At 35.9% G+C, this 21,147-nt stretch overlaps 1 protein-coding gene across 1 annotated transcript in view; it reads right to left on the bottom strand.

Moving 5' to 3' along the window:
- Positions 1 to 15,706, bottom strand: part of LOC128983220 (protein pangolin, isoforms A/H/I/S-like) — a 254,079-nt gene extending 238,373 nt beyond the window's left edge. Inside the window, exon 1 of the mRNA XM_054402449.1 lies at positions 15,116 to 15,706. Within this exon, the coding sequence (XP_054258424.1) occupies positions 15,116 to 15,265 (150 nt within the window). The 5' untranslated portion in view covers positions 15,266 to 15,706. The remainder of the gene's footprint in view (positions 1 to 15,115) is intronic.
- Between the last annotated feature and the right edge of the window lie 5,441 nt (positions 15,707 to 21,147).

Here is a 21,147-nt window from a genome sequence, read left to right as displayed (position 1 = left end):
AACTAATGGTCGCAAGATAAAGTGGTATAGAATCTTTGTGCAACACATCAAGTTTATAACTTTAGGCATTCTCGAGATTTCGATCAACATAAAGATGCATTTCACCCCAGTATGAGAATTCACTTCGTTCATTCAATTATACTTAAAAATGTTCAGATTTTTCTTAACGATATTCAGTAGAACATATAAATTATACATAAATATACCTTAAGTAAGTTGTTATAATAATGACTAATCAATAAATATTATCTATAAATAAATTAAAGACAAAATTCACTGGAGAAATAAATCCTCTAAAAGGAAAAATACATCCACACTTATTATTAATTGTTACCAAAGTAATCTAAAAAAAGACAAAACAAAGTAGAGTTTTGGAAATGAGCAGAAGAAAGTCTGAGTCACGCAGTGTGTAGTGTACATGAGTTGTGACACGACCGCGGTACATAGGAAGTATTAAGAGTGGTTTATTGTTTAAGGGTGGCAGTGGAGTTGATATACCCGCGATACGCTGCTATCTGATGTCTGCCACACGCACACCACCAATGACTCTATCCCTTCACGTCGGCCAACAACAATTTGGTTTAAAGTGTGGTTTTAACAGATAGTTGTCAAAACTAGATTTTATAGCTAAAAAAGCGAAATACGTATCCGTCCACAACATAATCAGATAACACCAGTTGCATACGGCCGAGATGTAGTTATAGTAAAATTGTCATACAAACCATGCGAACACTTGAGGCATTGTACAGATCATGCGTTGTACAAATTCGATTATCATCACTTAAAGAAAGATTGGGTAATAGAATAGTACGGCATATTTGTATTTATTGCTGTACGAGGTTTCAAAAATACCCGATTTAAAAATTTCATCAAAATTCAGGAAAGTAGTTAAATAAAATATAAAATTTAAAAATCATACCTAATTAACATAGTAAGAAAAATCATACCTAGTGAGAGTGAGTCCGTTTGGCTTTGTATTTTATTAATAAAATCCATGTTTCATCCATTGAGCTGTTTAAAATCTAAAAATAGGCTTTACCTTCGTCAATCCAGCTCAAATGGTGTGGTAAAGCCTATTTTTAGTTTGTATTTTAGCATAGACTAAGGAAGCAATTCGAGTTATTAGCTCTTGTAGTTATCATTCTTGAGATAGTTGGTGTCATCAATAGTCAATATAGTCAATGGTAGTACTGTATGTATGCGTTTCGCCAAACTGTGTTGTGAAACGTAAACTGCCAAGTGCCACAGGAAAACTGCTCTTTATTCGATGGATGCTCTTGTAAATATCATTATCGTTTTAAAAATTAAGCATACAAATTTAAGTTCTTACTGTACTGACACTTAAAAAAGGTAAACCACTTTAGCCTTTTATAATGACTAACTAAACTAGTGTTTTACATATTACAGTTGAAGCTATTTTGTTTAGGACAGTTAGATAGTTGTTATCATCATATTGTTATCAACAGCTGCTATCACTCGTGTCCGTGTCCGTCACAACAGAGGCTTCGGGCGAGGTTCTGGTTAACAAAATTTTGTTTAACGAAACTAACAATTTTACTGTAACTGCGGGTAAACATTATTATTTTTGGAATGTTTTATTCAACTATCCAAAACGTTTTTTACATTGCATTTCTTGGCTGTCTAGTGTGTATTGCATTGATCTACGGCTTCCCACATCTCCATTCAAGGCAAACGTCTTTGCTACTTCCGGTAGACTGCACTTCCGGTGGCCGCTGATCTCATTCACCACCACACCACTTCCCGCGGGAGCTAGAGCATTGTCTTCTGTCTCAACTGTCGTATGAGTAGTAATCTACATCGGCAAACAGTTGGAGGATAAGAAATGGTGAAAAATATTATGGACATTCGCCTTGTTGTAACCACCTCTATCGGCCGAAGAACTAAGTACTTGTATAGATGCAGACTCATTTCATAAATCAGTCTACTGTAAGAACAACCTACTGTACAAACTCATGTGATATACAGCAATGCCTACTTTACTCAAATAAATACAATAATTTATTTAAACTATTTAAACAATAGTTTATTTTAACTACTAATTTTAATTTTAAGTTAATTTTATTAATTGCAGTAGTTTATTTATTAGCAAAATCTTAAATGGATATTATTTGTCAGGAGTTGTTGTCTGCTGTTAAATGTAATGTTTTTGTCACAGCGTCCGTGCAATGTCAGGCGGGTTACACACCGGTATCGCGGATACGATGTCGCCGATATTTCTGATGTCGCGGACATGATGTCTGCGACATGTAATAAAATACAACCATGGAAGAGGCACGTGCTGGCGACATGAGAGTGAAGGAATCACACCATTCATCACTTTAAATAATGCCATCGTCATAAGAAGATGATGTGTTGTTGCTGTTGTTCTTTCTACAAAAACATTTAAGATAACTTCATGGTAATCTTTCCAAAATACATCGTAATTAATTGTATTACAGTACTTACGTAATTTCCTTATGGTGTAAATTGAAGTATTTAATATCACAATACTACATTTCACACCATAAGGCAATAAATTAAGTAATAAAACGCGAAAACCTACTAGAAACGTGTTCTGCGCATGCGCGGGCCCAAGAGACACGAGACATGTCCGTCCAAACACCGACCGGTTGGTTCGCTCGAGACACGCGTCTGCGACACGAGTCGCGGACAACGTGTCTGCGACACTGGTGTGTAAAGCTCCATAAGATAACATAGGTTGGTTTTCGAGGGGCATGTCGCGGACACGAAAAATATCGGCGACATCATATCCGCGACACCGGTGTGTAACCCGCCTGAAGTTCCCACGCCATTATGCTTTTGTGTCAACTGTCAATGTAGTTCCAAAGATAAACATGATGTGGATGTACAGACTGGAGAGCAGGCTGAGAGGGTCGATTGATGGGGATCTTCACCTCTCTTATCACACACTAACGTTTGACTGATAACACGCCATCGTCTGGCCGTTTTCTTTACTCATCTTAAAGACTTGGGGGTTCTTGGCGGGAGTAGTTTATGATACTGTAATTCTACACACTCGGCAAACTAGTTTCAACTTTTAAACACGTTTTTGAGATGTACCGCGGTCGTGTCACAACTCATGTTCACCAGTTTCACTTCCTTCTGCTGATTAAAAACATTGTACCTACTATAGTTTTGCAATGTTTTTTACGTAGAATACGTTTTTAACAATTAGGTGTGAATGTATGTTTTTGTTTTTTTTTTTCATTCAGGAGATTTGAGATATTTTTTTGAATAATACCAAGTATATTAAACAATATAGGCAGGAGATGTTTCTAGCTTTTTAAAACTTGATCAAATGTTATTCAGTCATTAAATTTAATTCTTAAATAAAAAGGAAGAAAAGAGTTAATTCGAACAAATAGTATCGTACGTTAATGGCGGGTTAGATTAGATTCAATAATCTCCAATAATCTATTATTATTTTAACATTTCCATATAGTTCCGTTCCGTGCATATTCGATAACTCTTGTATATCTCCAATCTTGATTAGCTTGGGATTAAAAGTGTAGAATTCAACCGAATTAGTTGGCTAGCCATCTGCTCCATGGGACGGTTTGTTGGAAGAGAAGGATTTTTACAACAATTTTTTCACCTTGTTAAGACAGTCTGAAAAACGTATTAAATAAGTATGATCCAATTAAAAAATTCTTATTTACAGCTACGATACGGTTTCTTAGAATACAATCGCGTTGGTAGTAAACAAAAAGCCCATGATAAGATGGAAGGCGAAGGCGCCACTTTGCGATGTGTTGCAAATTTGGCGTTTATACTAATGAATAACCGGGTCAGGCGATAACCCTTGATAACCAGCTGGCAGTGAAGCATACTGTATACAACACGGCCATCATTGGCAGCGGCAGCGGACCTACGTCAAGTTGTAACAACAATGTGATATAACTTTAAATAAGAAAATTGGATGAGAATGTCAAATGGTCCCCTACTATTGTATAGCTTGAACTCTTCAAGCCTTACTAGATATACAAAAACTGGATTCATTTTCTCTTGATGGTAAGGGTTTTATTGAATAATCCTAGCTTAACTAGTTTGCCTCAGTAACAATTCTAGAAAGATGTAACTGCTATTGCATCACTAGTAATTTGGTAAAATGGCTACAGAAAGATGAGTTCAGTAGTAAACCGGACGATTGGTATCTAGCAAGCTCCGTTGTACTGTACTGTGGTTGTAGGAGGGATGGGCGAGTCAGTCCCAGGACTATAAATGAGTACGCAGGACCTACGGCCCAGGATCACGATTACACTTTTACAGCTGCTGCCATAAAACAATAAACAACCAGTCTGAGTCTGACATTCCTGTGCTGCTTCTCGCACCTCGTCATTCTATAGTTCCACCGCACGCCACTATAGGTCTTCACCATCAGCACTGGGCACTGGACGGACAGTATCGTACACAATAGTAGCTGTACCACTACACAGTCGCCACTACCCTGCCTGAGCCCTGAGTCTGACATTCCTGTGCTGCTTCTCGCACCTCGTCATTCTATAGTTCCACCGCACGCCACTATAGGTCTTCACCATCACCACTGGGCACTGGACGGACAGTATCGTACACAATAGTAGCTGTACCACTACACAGTCGCCACTACCCTGCCTGAGCCCTGAGTCTGACATTCCTGTGCTGCTTCTCGCACCTCGTCATTCTATAGTTCCACCGCACGCCACTATAGGTCTTCACCATCAGCACTGGGCACTGGACGGACAGTATCGTACACAATAGTAGCTGTACCACTACACAGTCGCCACTACCCTGCCTGAGCCCTGAGTCTGACATTCCTGTGCTGCTTCTCGCACCTCGTCATTCTCTAGTTCCACCGCACGCCACTATAGGTCTTCACCATCACCACTGGGCACTGGACGGACAGTATCGTACACAATAGTAGCTGTACCACTACACAGTCGCCACTACCCTGCCTGAGCCCTGAGTCTGACATTCCTGTGCTGCTTCTCGCACCTCGTCATTCTATAGTTCCACCGCACGCCACTATAGGTCTTCACCATCAGCACTGGGCACTGGACGGACAGTATCGTACACAATAGTAGCTGTACCACTACACAGTCGCCACTACCCTGCCTGAGCCCTGAGTCTGACATTCCTGTGCTGCTTCTCGCACCTCGTCATTCTCTAGTTCCACCGCACGCCACTATAGGTCTTCACCATCACCACTGGGCACTGGACGGACAGTATCGTACACAATAGTAGCTGTACCACTACACAGTCGCCACTACCCTGCCTGAGCCCTGAGTCTGACATTCCTGTGCTGCTTCTCGCACCTCGTCATTCTATAGTTCCACCGCACGCCACTATAGGTCTTCACCATCAGCACTGGGCACTGGACGGACAGTATCGTACACAATAGTAGCTGTACCACTACACAGTCGCCACTACCCTGCCTGAGCCCTGAGTCTGACATTCCTGTGCTGCTTCTCGCCCCTCGTCATTCTATAGTTCCACCGCACGCCACTATAGGTCTTCCTTCACCATCACCACTGGGCACTGGACGGACAGTATCGTACACAATAGTAGCTGTACCACTACACAGTCGCCACTACACCATCCACACCTCACGCGACCCTCACTAAAGTCGATGTATCACGAATACTCAATGTTCAATTTACTGAGAGCAGACATAAACACATTCCGTCGTCTAAAATAGGAGGCCATAAAGCGGCAACCTCATAAAACAGGAGCTAAGGAGAAAGTCAGCAACTACGGACAACGACGCCCGGCATCAACAGCCAGTCTGTCGGGTTAACACGGTAATTAAATAATTACCGTCGGCAAAAAGTGCGATCAATAATAATAAAATAATGGGAAAATAAGTCATTGGCGGTAAGTCACTGTCCAAACGAGGCAAAAAGGGTCGGTGGAATATGTTAGGCTCAATCGTTACGTCGGAATGCGGGAATGATGTCGGTTACAGTGTAAAAACGCGGCGCGGACATGACAAAAACGCTAACAACTCGCGCTGACCGTGTATTGTCCCATGTTGGCCGTGCCATGCCTGTGCTGTACTCTGGAGCTGCCTTTGGCTAGCTGCGTGACACATTTCAGCCCAACGGCGATAAATAAAAGTGACATTTTCACCATTCAGTATAATAACAATAACAAATCAACCGTAAGGCTCTAAACTGGCGGTTTTAATTATTTTGCAAACAGAGCGAAGTTTCTAGGAGCAACCTGTACAACCTAGTTAAAATGTTGGTCTGTCAAAAAGAAAACAACGCACACTATAGATATAGGCTAAACCTATCTATTCCCTGTGTACTATAATATTTGGCAACCGTCAGAACTTATTAAATCAACTACTCAGTTCCTATAGACCTACCCACCCATCATACAACCCAGTCACAAGATAGTAGACTACAATAAAGCGAGGCTCTAACCAGAAACAAGATTGGGCCCGGCCGCGTCGTTCCAGTGATAAATTAGTATTGAACGTAATCCAATACATTAGGCGTAACGTACGTACGGCTTGGCCGATTAATATTCATTAGTATTTTGATAAACGCGCCTGACCTGGACTGCTCGAAATCGATTCCTTCCCACATTGGTATCTGATCTGATAAGTGTTGCGTACACTGCAAACTACCGCGGACCGTTTAACTTTAACGTAGGCCTATTGTTAATGTTTAGTCAATGTTTCTGTATATACAATAATAGGACTTTCTTGGTCGGTCTTACAACCCCTTTTTAAAATTTTCAAAATCATGTTATTTGATAAAAATTTTAGTAGTAAGTAAACAGAAATTCGTTGATAATCTCGTGAAAATCTACATCATACTATACTGCTACGAAGAATAAAAAAAACTGTGCTTCACATTCCTATCTGTCATTCTTTCGAATTAAGAATAGAAACCATCAGAACCAGTTTGAAAATACCTACGGCCGGGATAATTCGAGACAAAAACACCGACATATGCGATGCACGACATAGGGATGGTGGAGATGGCGGAACGCAATTAGAGATAGCCTGTCAAACCTGATGTCCTTAGTCGTAAACAAGGGACTGGCGGTGAAAAATAACTGTCACTGCTCATAGCTCACTCTGAGACGGAACACACTACTGGAACTGTCGCAATCGCAGAACCAGATGATATATATCCAAAGAGCAACTAACTTGTTAACGTATGAGCCAAGTATGGACACTATTTCAGTAACCTGTATACAGTGGTACGTATAACTTCGGCTAAAGTACAGTATAGTGACAAGGAGGTACCGGGGAAGGGGATCAGGAATACCCAAGAGCCAAGAGCAACCTGCCCTGATGCAGCTGCATTTCTTTCAGTATCCATTGGCAACTATTTCAGTGACCTGTTTAGTTACCGTACCTTTATTATTGCTGAAGATACTTTTGTAGGGAGGTTCGAGTAATTCGGATAAGGAATATACAGGATTTTCTAGTTGCAAAGAGTTTAACCTAGAGACTAGAGAGCTCATCAATAACTCTTTTAATAACAAGCTACTGTAGTTGGATAATATTACAGCGAGTGAGAAGGCACATTTAAGCATCGATGTATATTTAATACGACCTGTTGCAAACAATCCCATCAAGGAAACTATTTCAGTAGCGGAATCCCCTGGTACTTTTATTAACTACAGTTGTAAATAATAACTTCTAGTTTACATAGCAAATGTTAGAGTATGCCTATATTCATCGCCTCCTGAATTAGGCTAATAGTTGCAGGTAGAGTTGTCTTTACGCAAGTTTTTGAGGCGATCTATTTCAAATGAGCCAACAGTGAAGGTCCATCTCAAATCAGGGTAAACGCGTAGACTGCACAGAAAGCTTACAACTCAGATAGACATGATATAACTATGTACTGAGTTGTTTTTGCCTAGTTATAGCGATAAAAATAAAACTGCAATACTGTATGAGAGTAGTATGTGTATTCTGTAAATAAAAAGATTGTTGCCATTGCGTAGTGGAGTGCTAGAGAAGAAATCAGTGACATCGAGAAACAACCATAAATTTAAACTGCACCCTATTGAATTATTCAGATATTTTTTTTTTTTCAAAACATTATAGGACTATTACTATTTAACATTTTGGAAAGAATATCCATTATGAATGGCTGTTTTCTATAAGAAACCTGGACGCATTTTAGGATTTTAAGCTTCAATAACCATCGATTAAATCAAATAATTTACACAATAATGTTATTTGGTTGGACTGTTTCCCTCTGATAATGAATAATTGAAGAACGGTGTTGGAACCAGACTTGTCGTAATTTACAGATAGATAGTAACTAACTAGTCACTGATAACAGGTAAAAATAACAGATTGAGATAAACCTGATCCAGCAATAAAACAGTTAACAGAGACCAGTGATAAAACTAAATTGTCTGCAACGTTTGCTACGGTACAAACGGTCTATTACAAATACTAACAACTTTGTGTACAATTATTTAGTTTAGTCTTCAGGCATAGTTCTACGTGAACAATGGACATAACTGTCAGCCTACATCAAAATCATACTGTCATTTAAATTTTTAAAGCTGCTATTTTAAATACTAAACAATATCCGACTCGAAAAAACAATTAGTTGTTGTGTTATCCGTTGTGGCAAAAGTGCATTGCGTTCAACGGTTCAACACAAAAATATTAACATTATATAGTATTATCATTTGTCCTATAAACAGTGCGAAATACGGTAGAGGTCCTATTACAAAGGGCCTGGCCAGGAAACATATTTTATAAAATGTTTTTACTGATGCCAATATACGAATACCCGGGATCACCCAAATAATTTCGCATTGAAAACTGTGTTAAACACTTAACTATTTACTTGTGTGTGTGTGTTTCCTTCTGTCATATATGCTTGGTATTCAAAATTATTAATTTTCACGAATATTTGCTTGTGAAAATTATTAATTTTGAGAAAGTCTACTACCGTACCTATTAATCCTTAGACAATCTTAAGCAAAAAATTAACACCGATACATTGGATTGAATGCAGAAACTGAATATTTTTAACCGGTCACTACTGGTTTGGCTCCAGAAACACAGGAGGAGCCTCTCAGTACGGTAACCTCTCTTCTTGGCAAACCTAATAATAACAATATACATTACCTATTCTCCAATTACAGTACCTTCATTTGTATGGAGGTATATAAATTGTGATATCCATTGCCAGGTTTTTCACCTTGGAAAAAAAATTTTGCCAAGATTTATAAAATAATTTTGGTGACTTGCCGTCACAATAAACTCAATCGGGTCGCTGGAATTTTATCCCACAACACAGTGAACAGAGCTGACGTCACGACGTATAGTAAGTAACCTCAGTGCTCTCAAGTTTGTTCGCGGGCGGAATTTTAACCCAACGATATAAACACAACTCATAGTAGTTCTTCACATCGTTGTTTTAACTCCGTTGATTTGGGAGTCTAATGAAAATAATAGACAGAGCGTATAAATTCGATTAGCAATAAAGCCTGAGTTTTCGGAGTTTTACTCCCTGAGCATATAACCTGGGTTTTAGGTTTTAGATAAGTGTAGATCTACGACCCGGAATTTTAACCTCATAATTTCACCCACGGAATTTTACCCTTGGTTCGGATATAGAAATTGGTAAGAATATTACAATAATTTATACAACAATTCGTAGAAAGTAGCTTACTGAATTATCTTGAAAATCCACAACCGTGATACGTTTAATTCCACCTTTAGTTCATTCAACTAATCATGTGCAACTCGAAGGTTCGCGCCGGAATTTTACTCCCTAGGTTGTAACGTCAGTTTTGCTCAGGGGGTAAAATTCCAGGGGGAAAGAATTCCGCTACCCCAATTTAACATGTTAATATTGTACTACCAAACTGATGTCCCCTCATAGTGAAAAGCTAATAAAAGGCCTACATGTAATACATATTTTTTAAAGTATATTTATTATAAAGAAACACGTCCAAGACACAACGGGGTCTTGAGTCACTCAATTACTTTAGGAGATTAGAAGAGCCGAGAGCAGCCGTTTCAGTAAGAGCCCTTGCTAGACTTTCTTATAAAACTTTCAACCGACAGCTCTTGCGAGAGAGCGCTTTGAATCATTTACTATATAAGAATAGGAAAACTGCTACGTTATGATGAAGAGCTTTACTATACTTATACTATGCTAGATATAACAATGCATAGTATCTACTGTTAGTGTTAGTATATTTTTATCCGACTTAAGCTTACCATGGGAACGGGTATTTGTGGTAAAAATTTGCTTTTCTCATTTAACCCCCAAGACATGAAATACCAATTTCTCGTTAAACCATTTCAATGGCCCTACAAAAACAAAAAAAGGAAATTTGGAGTGTTTTTTACGGTTATTGGTAACGGAGAAAATTTATAATTCCCATGTTATTATTATGGGGAATAAGTAAACTGTTGTTGTTTGCTTGCTTATGGATATATTTTATACTATTTATTTATTTATTTTAAAGGCTACTAAGCTTTTTATATTTTACTAAAAAACACACTTTATTACACTCCAATTAGCAGCAAACCTAGCTACCTGTCAAAGCTAATGTTATTTAAATAGATATAATTAAAAATCCAAACAGGCAAATTGGATATTCGCTTCGTCTGCAGGTTTCCTGCAGCGGGGGTATTTTATTTTACTAGATAAGGTTTAAAATTAAAATAAATTTGTACCGTACCTAAACCAATGTCCAACATAAATGAACTAGGCGCAATTGGTATAGGCCCCTAATAGGTTTTCTGTTATAAAAGGCACAGAAATGTGTATTAGTAATTTCAATTTAAATCTTATTAATTCATCTTATTTTCCATGAATCCAGGAAGATGCCATGCATGTGGGCAAACGTTTTGTATTATGCTAAGATGATTCCTTATCTTTTGTATAAAACTCAAGACACAGATTGTTGATAAGTATAAACCCCTTAAAACCCCAATACCCTCTATCCAATGGTTTCTGTTTCACGAACTTTAGTCATGTACATGTTTGTAAAGTAGTTTGAGTGAACAATATTTTTTTTATTTCTAAGGGCCCTAAATGCGAAAGTACTGTGGTTTCGGAACTGTTGGCGTTACCCTAATATAAAGGCTACAGTAATAACTATCATCGTTATGTAGCGAAAATTATTTTTTAGGTACTCTATGAAATTTGTCTCGATCTAACGGCTGCAATCTCATCGAAGTAAAACCAATTTTACGTTTTGTAGAGAAATGGATGCTGAAATTCTGTATGTTATGCCTAATGCTTCAAAACATTAGGACTTTTATAACTTAAATGCTAACCTGCTGCCTACATACAACCCAAAAAAAAAACAAAAAAACACGTAGACTACTGTACCTTGTACGTACATGTACACGTATCTAATTAATAGTATATTTCAGCGCAATGAAAATACAAGGATAGTTTTGACAAGGTTACAACCCAAGTTATGGTAAGCGCATAGAGGGCTATCGGCAATTAAATTTGCTGATACTGTAACAATTGTCAGATTCAAAATGGGCGATAAATTCAAAGGGGTGACAGAGATGACTTTACTTTAACAGCGACATAAACCATGTTGGCATCCCCAGCCCCTCTGATACATTGGCGACATAAAGTAAGCATAAAATCATTTCTCTCACTTTATTGGCCACAAAATAAAGTGATTTAAAGTACTTTAGTCTGTGAGACATCATAAATCGACATTAATTCTCGTGTTTTAAAACTGCGGTCTGTGAGCGCTTGAAAACCACATAAGAACACATAAGAACAACTTAAGTTTGTTTTATAGGCAACTTCAAATGTAAACTTAGCCTGGTCGTATTTAAACAAATTTAAATACTATCGACTTTTGTAGATACACATTCGTTGAAGCCGACACATTTAGAATTACGATAATTGTTTCGTTAAATTATTTAAATAATGATTAAAAATAAATTATTAAGGATTATAAATTTGGGACATTCGTCCTGGAGTGTGAAGACCCGGGCATTGCACATTACTACCAAAGCTACAGTAATGTGATATATATTTATTAATTATTATTTTGTATACCTGAAAGGTTGCTAATATTTTTTTCTTGTGTGTAAAGAAACACGTCACGATCTCCAATTATGGAGGTGTAGGTAACGTAAAAAGTTCGCTTCCACACCAAGGATTTGTACAATGTCTAACTTAAGTTAATGGTTTAATAACACTTTCTTTTTACAATTATAGTAGGCAATTCTCTGATAGCAAATGAAAGTCAATTTCTGATAACAGCTCAATCTTAAAACTGATATAGGCTAAGTAATTTTAATAGTAGGCCTAATTGATAGTTTTATGAAGAGCAAACCGTAAATGCCTAATAAACGATTTATTATAATAATTTAATGCTGTGGGAAAACGGATTTATGTACGTATTTATGGCAATGTAGGGTCAAATTTGATTTAACTTACTGCTAAATAATACAACTAGAGGCATCTATTTTTTTTACAGCAACCGAAGAAAAAATAAAAGGCCATAATATGCAGACAAGATTTTAAATTTGTTACACTCTAATTTTTAGTTATAAACTTATTTTCTCACAATAGTACCGCAGCTTTAGTCGGATCATTTAAGGACGTTAAAACAAGAAAATGAGATAAGATTCTATCAGAAGGGGAAGTCGGTGTTATAGATAAATTCATCTGGGGAGGGGCGGTTGGAAACTCCTACTGTAGGGTGTGTTTATCCCTTCCCCTACCCCTCATCTCATCTTGGTAACAAGTCTTATGATAATGTTCATACTATAATGATATGGTTACAGTCTTCTGTTTTATACTTTACACATTGAACAGCCACACTTATGGCACAAGCTTAGACCCCCAATAACAATCTCTTTCACGTTTAAAAAATCCAATACGCCTACTAACTTATACCATTCTAGTACCTATTAGGCCTATATGAACACATTAGGCCTACACACAAATATTAGCAGTAAAATGTTGACAATGTTATGTCTTGGGCAATTTTAATAGTAAATACTACCTAACTATCTATTCCAAAAGAAGAACTTTTGCTACGTGTAGGCTTTGCATAGTATGGTAAACTGTCACATGCCTCACAGGAAAATTAGTTTTCGCATTTAGTATCACAATAACTTATTATGCTAGGCTATATTTCACTTAGACCTTGTGGTAACGATATAATTCCAGCAGAGTGTGGTAATTCGAAGACTGTACATAGCTACCTGTACTGTGTTCACACGGTTAACGAGATGATTTACTTCGTCATTTTATTATGGTCAATAAATTAAACAAGTAATCACACTTGTATGATTATGTTTCAATTACCTACTTCGGCTCGTTTGTAAATAGTAATCAGTAAATGGCATTTATATTACATCAGTTAGCTTGTAATTCAAAACAGTGTTTTACTGAAAACAATAAGCCATAACAAGTGATTGGTTAGCTGTAAATAAATCACCATTTGGATTCCCAGACATTACACGTCCCTTTTTGTCAAACGTCAATGTCCCAGGCGTTCCTAGCTTAACGGAAAGTCCTAACAGCCCAACCCTCAGGGTTACCGAGAATCGATGAGAATCTGTCCGTCAGTAAATAGCCGAGCTTTAGCCTCATTGAGCACTCCTACCCTCCCCACAGATATGTGGGACAAACACAGAGAGGAAGAAAAGGGCCGGGACAAGACAGGTAAAAGGCCTTTGTCCTGACCAAGGTGAGCGACCGGGGCTAGGAACAAGTGCAAGGGCTGATGTCCGCCCTTGTTAGAGGCAGGTTGTTAGACCAGGTAGAATCTCGCCCGTCACACCTCCGCTTTGATTTATCACTCGGGCTAGATTACACTGGTTAAACCTCCGTGTTAATCATCGCCATTGCCTCAGCCACACAACTGCTACGATGCACTCTAAATCTCCACTAATCCTACCTTACTGCAACTGCAAGCTAGCCTAGTTCGAGTTAAGGCTGGAATTTACCATAACGATCATCATGTGTGTTTCATTGGGCACACAAGCAATATCTACAAATAATCACCAGCAAGACTAATGCATTGCATATTTTACATTTACTTAAAGTATAATGGCCGAAATAAATCTTGAATCTATGAATATTTATTTCGTAATAAATAGGCGTACATTGAGTTTGCTGTTATACTTAAGTTACTGTACTTTTGTTTCAGCCTAATCCAAACTACATCTAAATTAAGTTAGGTTGATTTGACATGTGTTTAAAAAAATCTTAGGGGTAGCCTAAGTTAAACCTACCTAGGATCTTGAGTGCCTTTTGATTTGCATTGCTATTGCTTTGCTAATGATTTCATAACTTAGGCCTAACTAAATTAGGCAAAACAGCATTTTAAACATTCAAAGGTTTATGGACTAGGTAATTTAATAAAATTTTTAAATGACCTAAATCCCTTTGAAAAATAATGCCAAGTTTGCTAACAATAGGCCCATTAAACTTATTTTAGGTTACTTACTTTGGTTACCTAACAAAAGTTTCTAAGAAAGTAAGTTAGGGTACCATACATAAAAAAGAAAATTATCAATGTGTCATCGACCTGTTTTAAGTTAAATTAAACAATATTGGGTAGGTTTATTAATTAAATTTGTGAACTAGGCCTATAGCATGATTAAACATGAAAAAGTTAATTAAAGTTGAATAACTTGATTATATTTTAATGAGCGTTCTCATACAAAGTACCTCTACAATGTTAACTAACCACATACTCCGTTATGAATCAATATAAAATCCCATTATTAAAAATATAGTAAGAAACTACGAGGGAAGAGCAATCCGAATCCGAAACACAAATCAGCCAGTCACTACATGACATACAGAACCAAACAAAGGCGGCTGGGCTCCTACAGAAGCATGTAGCTTCTCAGCTCATCACATAAATAAACAAAGGGCATCAGCATCAGCTGATTATAAAAACCAGCCCACCAGACTGTGTTACATTTCAGAGAGATCGACTGCTTCTTATCTCCTGGCTAGACACAAACACACATTAGCGATAAGCCTGCCGGTCGTCTATGCCAGTTGTTTTTGGCTCGACTAAACGTGATCCCTAGCCGACTGGTTTAAAAATAGGTCCGCGCTGTTTAACGCTCACTCACATGCAGGCCTAACCATAAAACACACACTGTCCTTACCTCCGATTCTGTGAGATCAATCAGACTCGTTTTCTCTTCCGTTAAATTTTCCGACGATCTTTTTTCATCGTCTCCTTCTTCTTTGAACACTTTCACTTCATCTGTACTTCCTAAATCATCACCACCGCCGCCACTGCTCACATGCGGCATTGTTTGCCACTTCACAACACTTAAATTCACTACTAACCCGTTAAAGTGAGGTTAGAATCGAGCTCCTTCGTCTACCGACACATGCCCGCACGACACGCGGTTCCATTGTAACAAAAACATCACTCAGTCTGTACGTTCGGATCGACTTTAGTTCACTGCGATGACGATTACCCGCGGCGGTCGGTTAAATTACGAAGAAGAAGAAACAGTTTTGTACACAAAGAGTCAACAATCGAACTGACACGACCTCCGCTGGCAGCCATCCTAGTGAATACTGATTCTCAAAAGTCGCCGGCGCGTTTGCCTCGCCGTATCTACACACCGACCAATGAGAGCGCCTCTTTGATCTCTTCCCCCCTCTGAGACGAGGGGTCCACTGCCGGCAATGGCCACCCGAACACCGACGGAGAAGCCCGAACATTTCGCCGCCGCTTTTAGTTTCGTGCGTGACCGCCGCGAGAAAAAGAGGCGCTAGACTCACTGCATTCATCTCCCACGACTCGTTGCTTTGCTAAAGGAGGAGTATCAACAAGGTCGTTAAGGACGCCCCGTTCCGTTCCACCTTACTATCAAATCACTAATATTTATAAAATTGTCCAACCATTTTTGTAACTTATAACTTGGTATATTAGTACTGCACCATACATTCTTCAATAAAATACATCAATTAAACTACGTTTTTCTTTTAAAAAATCTTAAAAAATAATTAACCTAATTTTGATTTTTATGGAGAATAAATAAACCGTTGTAGTTTGCTTGTTTATGGATATATTTTAACCTACTAAGCACAGTATCAACATTGCAATAAAAAAAAAAAAACACACCTCAATATGTTCCATATAGCAGCAAACCTAAGTACTCACAAAAATTAATGTTATTTAAATGGAACACCATGTCGAGTCTTATTTACAACTAGCAGAGTAGAGTAACCGTCCTTCGTCTAGGGTTGATGTATGTTTAAATGGTGCTTTTTGAGATCTGAAATGAAAAACAGTGTAAAATAAGATTCTATTTCAATAAATGTACCTATCAAAAACTTTTAACATACTAATTACATAAAAAAAACATGTTCAAACAACAAAACAAATAAAAAACTCAAAGCCTTTACTTACTTTTAAATGATAAAAATCAAACATATACAAACAATAATTTACAACATCTGGTTAATATTACGGTTTGAATGAAAAGAAACATGTAATCTTGCTTCTAAAAAGCATTGCTCACTTAGCATTGATTATAAAAATATCTCATTATATAGATAGGCAGTAGCTACCGCTGGATTAAAAAACATCATTACTAATCGATGGGTAGTAATATGAAATTATGATTTAAAAGTTTGTGAAAAGGCGAATGGTGTGAACAGTATTTCTCTCAAAATGGTAAGAATATACAATTTATTATCTCCTTGAGAAAAAAGTTTCAATTTTTAAGGCGTGTGCCCTACACTAAACACATGTTAATTGTTCAAAAATGTTAAAATGATTCAAGTAAATGTGAACTTTATAATTTCACTATTTCTTACACCAAAATATTTCAATTCAATTATTCACATTAGAGAAATTTTAAATAATTAATTAGGGTTGAATACAGCAACAGATATACAATCTCACTTATTCCATAGAATCAATAATCAATGAACCATCAAATATAAGAATAAATAAACATGTCACAAGATTGTAGAGAATATTATATGCCTATTTATAAACCAGCTGTGGAATTGTGAATTAATGTGGTTTGACAGTTCAGCTTGTTAACAATTTAACTTTTAATTTTTTAATTTTTTTTAATTTAGCTTTTTTTTTAATTTGGGTGGCATAGCAAATTGCAAACATTGTATGTGTTCTCGTGGCAGCCATGGAGACCAATCAATATTTACTTTTAAAATCCTCACCTCAGAACTTTTAAAGCCAAAGGGTCCCTTTGGCTTTAAAAGTAAAGGGACAAAGCCCACGGCCAGTATCGAAGTGTGAATAGTCCTATAAAGATCCTTGGTATGGTAGCTATATTTTTGTAAAATTTAAGCCCAGTCAGTTCAGTAGCTTATGCGCCTATTAGTAACAAACATACAGACAGACACCACTTGATTTTTATATAATAGAATAGATATATAATAGTATAGATAAGTCAGCAAATAGTATATCTGGTGACGGGGAGAACTTGAAGAATTTAAGCAATTCGAAATAAAAAGGCAAACAAAGAACCGAAAACCATCGATGTCAAGTGTTTTACATCACTATCAATTGTTATGAGTTATCTTTTTATTAACACGTTTTTATTAGGTCGCTTTCTTGTCCGCTACAAATTTTGCAACCAATTTTATACTAACTTCCCGATGAGCTAGGGACTTGAAACTTGAAACATATCTCACAAATGGAAGACAATGCAATATTATACAATTTAATTTTCATATTTCCCTTGGGCTACGCCCCATGAGCTTGTTTTTATTAAATCGATTTCTTGCAAATTTTGATACTTCCCGATGAGCTAGAGACTTGAAATTTGAAACATAGCTCACAAATGAATGACATTGCAATATTATATCATTTAATTTTCATATTTCCCTTAGGCTACGCCCCATGGGCTTCCAAATTTTTCATGTTTACATTTTGAAAGGATGTAAATATATCAACTAATTTAAGTCAGCTGTAAATACTTAAATTTGACAGTTCAAAAAGCAGAGGTTAAGAGGTACAGGTTCTGCTCCCAAGAGATTCTTTATACAAACAAACATTTCAAAATAAAGATAAACAATCTGATTGCAGATATAAAGGAGTTTGTTAATAATGTCATTTGTTATTTATTTAGAATTCTATAAAGTAAACAATAATATAGTTAGTAGGTAGGCCATACATGCAATCTAATACATAATTATATGAAAAGAAACTCAAATAAACCTTAGATTTCCCACATGCCTCTGTCTTAATCTGATATAGACGCTTGAAATAGATTTAACATGCACACACATTAAAACTAAAAAGTATAAAATAATTTATAAATAAAAAACTTTTTTAAACAAAACGTTTTTAAACGCCCTAAAAAGTAGAAAATAATTTACAAATAATTTATAAATATGTTGAAAGAGTATAAATACTTGTACGATTTAAAACGAAAAACGTGGGGTGCATGCAATAGATAGTTTACAATTACCTTCACCTACTGAACTAATGTATTATTATCAATTAATTGCATGCACCCAACGTTTTTCGTTTTAAATCGTACAAGTATTTATACTCTCTCAAAATATTTATAAATTATTTGTAAATTATTTTCTACTTTTTAGGGCGTTTAAAAACGTTTTGTTTAAAAAAGTTTTTTATTTATAAATTATTTATTCCAATGTTAAAAACAAAATACCATTTTTAAATATGTTTTAAATCTAAATATATTATAGATAAATAATTAATTTTTGTAAAAAAAAAAACAACCTACTTCAAACGCTCTAAATACAATAACAATTTTCAACCATCTTCCCTCTCACCTCAAAGCAGTATCAAACCATCTGAAATTTAAAAAAAACCTAAAATCTTTTCTTTTAAAAGAAGCTTATTACAGCGTCCGAATGTTCCTGGCTGACGGCTAAAAAACTATCAAACTGTTTGATCATAGGTATTCTTAGTGTAAGTTAAAAAAGACAGTTATTATTTCTTATTGAAATCAAGAAACTGTATGTTTTGTAAATGACATGACCAATGCATGTATATGTTATTTTGGATAAATAAATGACTTATTGACTTATCTAAAAAGAATTAAATAATTTTAATAAAGTAAACTTTTGTAATATTCAAGCTCACGCATTTCATTTTGGCGCGGCTCTATGATGATTTTTGACACAACTTACTGAAAATTTAAAAAGGATGTCCATATTGCAGGCGATTATCTATAACTAAAGATATTAATCTTAGGTTTTTTTTAATTATGCGTTGGGTGTTATTTTACCATTGTAACTCATCATCGGCAGTACCTTCATAAAGTTTTTTTTATAAATTATTTTTAATTTTATAGTGGTATTAACAAGTACCTTTAAAAAAATGATAATGCATATTTTTTTACATATATATATATTTTAAGTACATGTAACATAATTTTAACCATAATGAAACAAAGAGATTTGTATACGAAGCCTTTTTCTAAATACAGTAACTATACTGTATCTTGAATGAAACATGAGATGTATGTCCTTAGCCAAGTGAATTTAATCTCGATGGTAAATGATAATAAGTATTGTAAACAATATTACCATATGCTGTAATTATCATAAGGCCTATATGCTGTTTTATACACGGTAACATTACCTTTATCATAACGGAGACAGGGCACGATGTTATCTTCCTTGGAGTTAAAACAATAAATACAACGATAAATGTAATGTAATTACAAATATTCATCTCTATGTTCAAACAAAGTTTGCATCAATAGTTAGTTGTGTTTTAATATTGGGAACTACAATGTGATATAGGAATTTCTATCAGTGGCATATTAGTGCAGATAAGGAAAAGGAGATTTTATCAGTTATCTGTACTTTTAGGTACAAGTTTTGGATAACGTTTAATTTCTCATGGTGCGGATATCAAATTATTAATACAACTCACTGTACTAGTTGATAGTCTGGTTGTATAGTTCATGGTTATATAAAACCATGGATAGACACAGATACCCCACGAGATATATTGAGTACGAGCAGTCGCTGTTCCTCCTTTTATCTATGATGAAACATAAATACCCTTTGCCACAGCAAACCTGCCGACTTAGAGAATTTCCATTTGTCTGATTGGATTTTCAATTATTAAATAACATTATGTGTATCGAGTATGCTTCCTAGGTTTGCTGCTACAAGGAAACTAATAAAGTGTGTTTTTTTTTTCAAAATATTAATAGCTTAGTATAAAATAAATAAATTTGCCAAATGTTATCAAAATATTTGCATAAACAAGCAAACTACAACATTTTACAATATTCTCCATAAGAATAACATGGAAATTTTCAATTAGGCATAACAATTTTTTTTGGTTACCAATAACCGTACAAAAACACGCTGATATGCTAAATTATTTGTTTTTTAAGCTCTTTAAAAAGGTCTACAGATAAATTGGGAAATTTTATGTTTTGAGGGTAAACAATGAGAAAACCCAATTTTTATCCCATAAAAACCCCCGTAAAACCCCGTTCCCATGGTCCGATCATGCTGGTTTGCGAACTTTTTAAAGCCTTACACCTTCAAAACAAATTTCATCAAAATCGGACAAAAATTACTCAAGCCGTACACGGACATATTATATATATTTATAAATTTGAACGAATGGTGTTTTTGGCCTCTGGGGACATCTAAACGAAAAAGTTAATCGGTCCCGGCCCGTTATAGCTACTTCCCTAAAAAAAACTCGCTAAAATCAGTTTTATCAACATTTTAAGCTGTAATTTACGAGTAATTTCAACAATCTAATTAAAACCCGGTAACAATAGTATGTATCATCTACAGAAATTGAAAAGGATAGAATATGTTTATTGGATTTAATAGTCTACTAGACGCTACACCCGTCCAAACTACAAGGTGATTATGTGAAAGAGAACATTTTGGTACAGTACTTTAAAAATGTCGTATTCAATTGTTAAACACCCACCATTTAATTGAGAAATAAAATTGAACTGCACCAGTTTGATATAAGTATTTGTATCTGTTAACTCAAGGCACGACATAAAAACGGTGCTAATGTACCTATGAAAATACTGTATATATATGATTTAATGTTGGAAATGTATGTTTATTTATAAGTGTACAGTATTAATTCTAAAAATTTTAACTTGAAGTCCATTAAAAGGTCAAACAAATATTACAGCATAGGACCACAGACTATATAATAGGATACTGTAGTCTAGAAAAAATC

This window comes from Macrosteles quadrilineatus, unplaced genomic scaffold, assembly GCF_028750875.1.
Source record: "Macrosteles quadrilineatus isolate MER2022 unplaced genomic scaffold, UCM_ALF_1.0 Scaffold_1__1_contigs__length_201487025, whole genome shotgun sequence".
Lineage (NCBI taxonomy): Eukaryota > Metazoa > Arthropoda > Insecta > Hemiptera > Cicadellidae > Macrosteles > Macrosteles quadrilineatus.
Note: the sequence above shows the minus strand (reverse complement) of the source record. Positions and strands in the feature narration are given on the sequence as shown.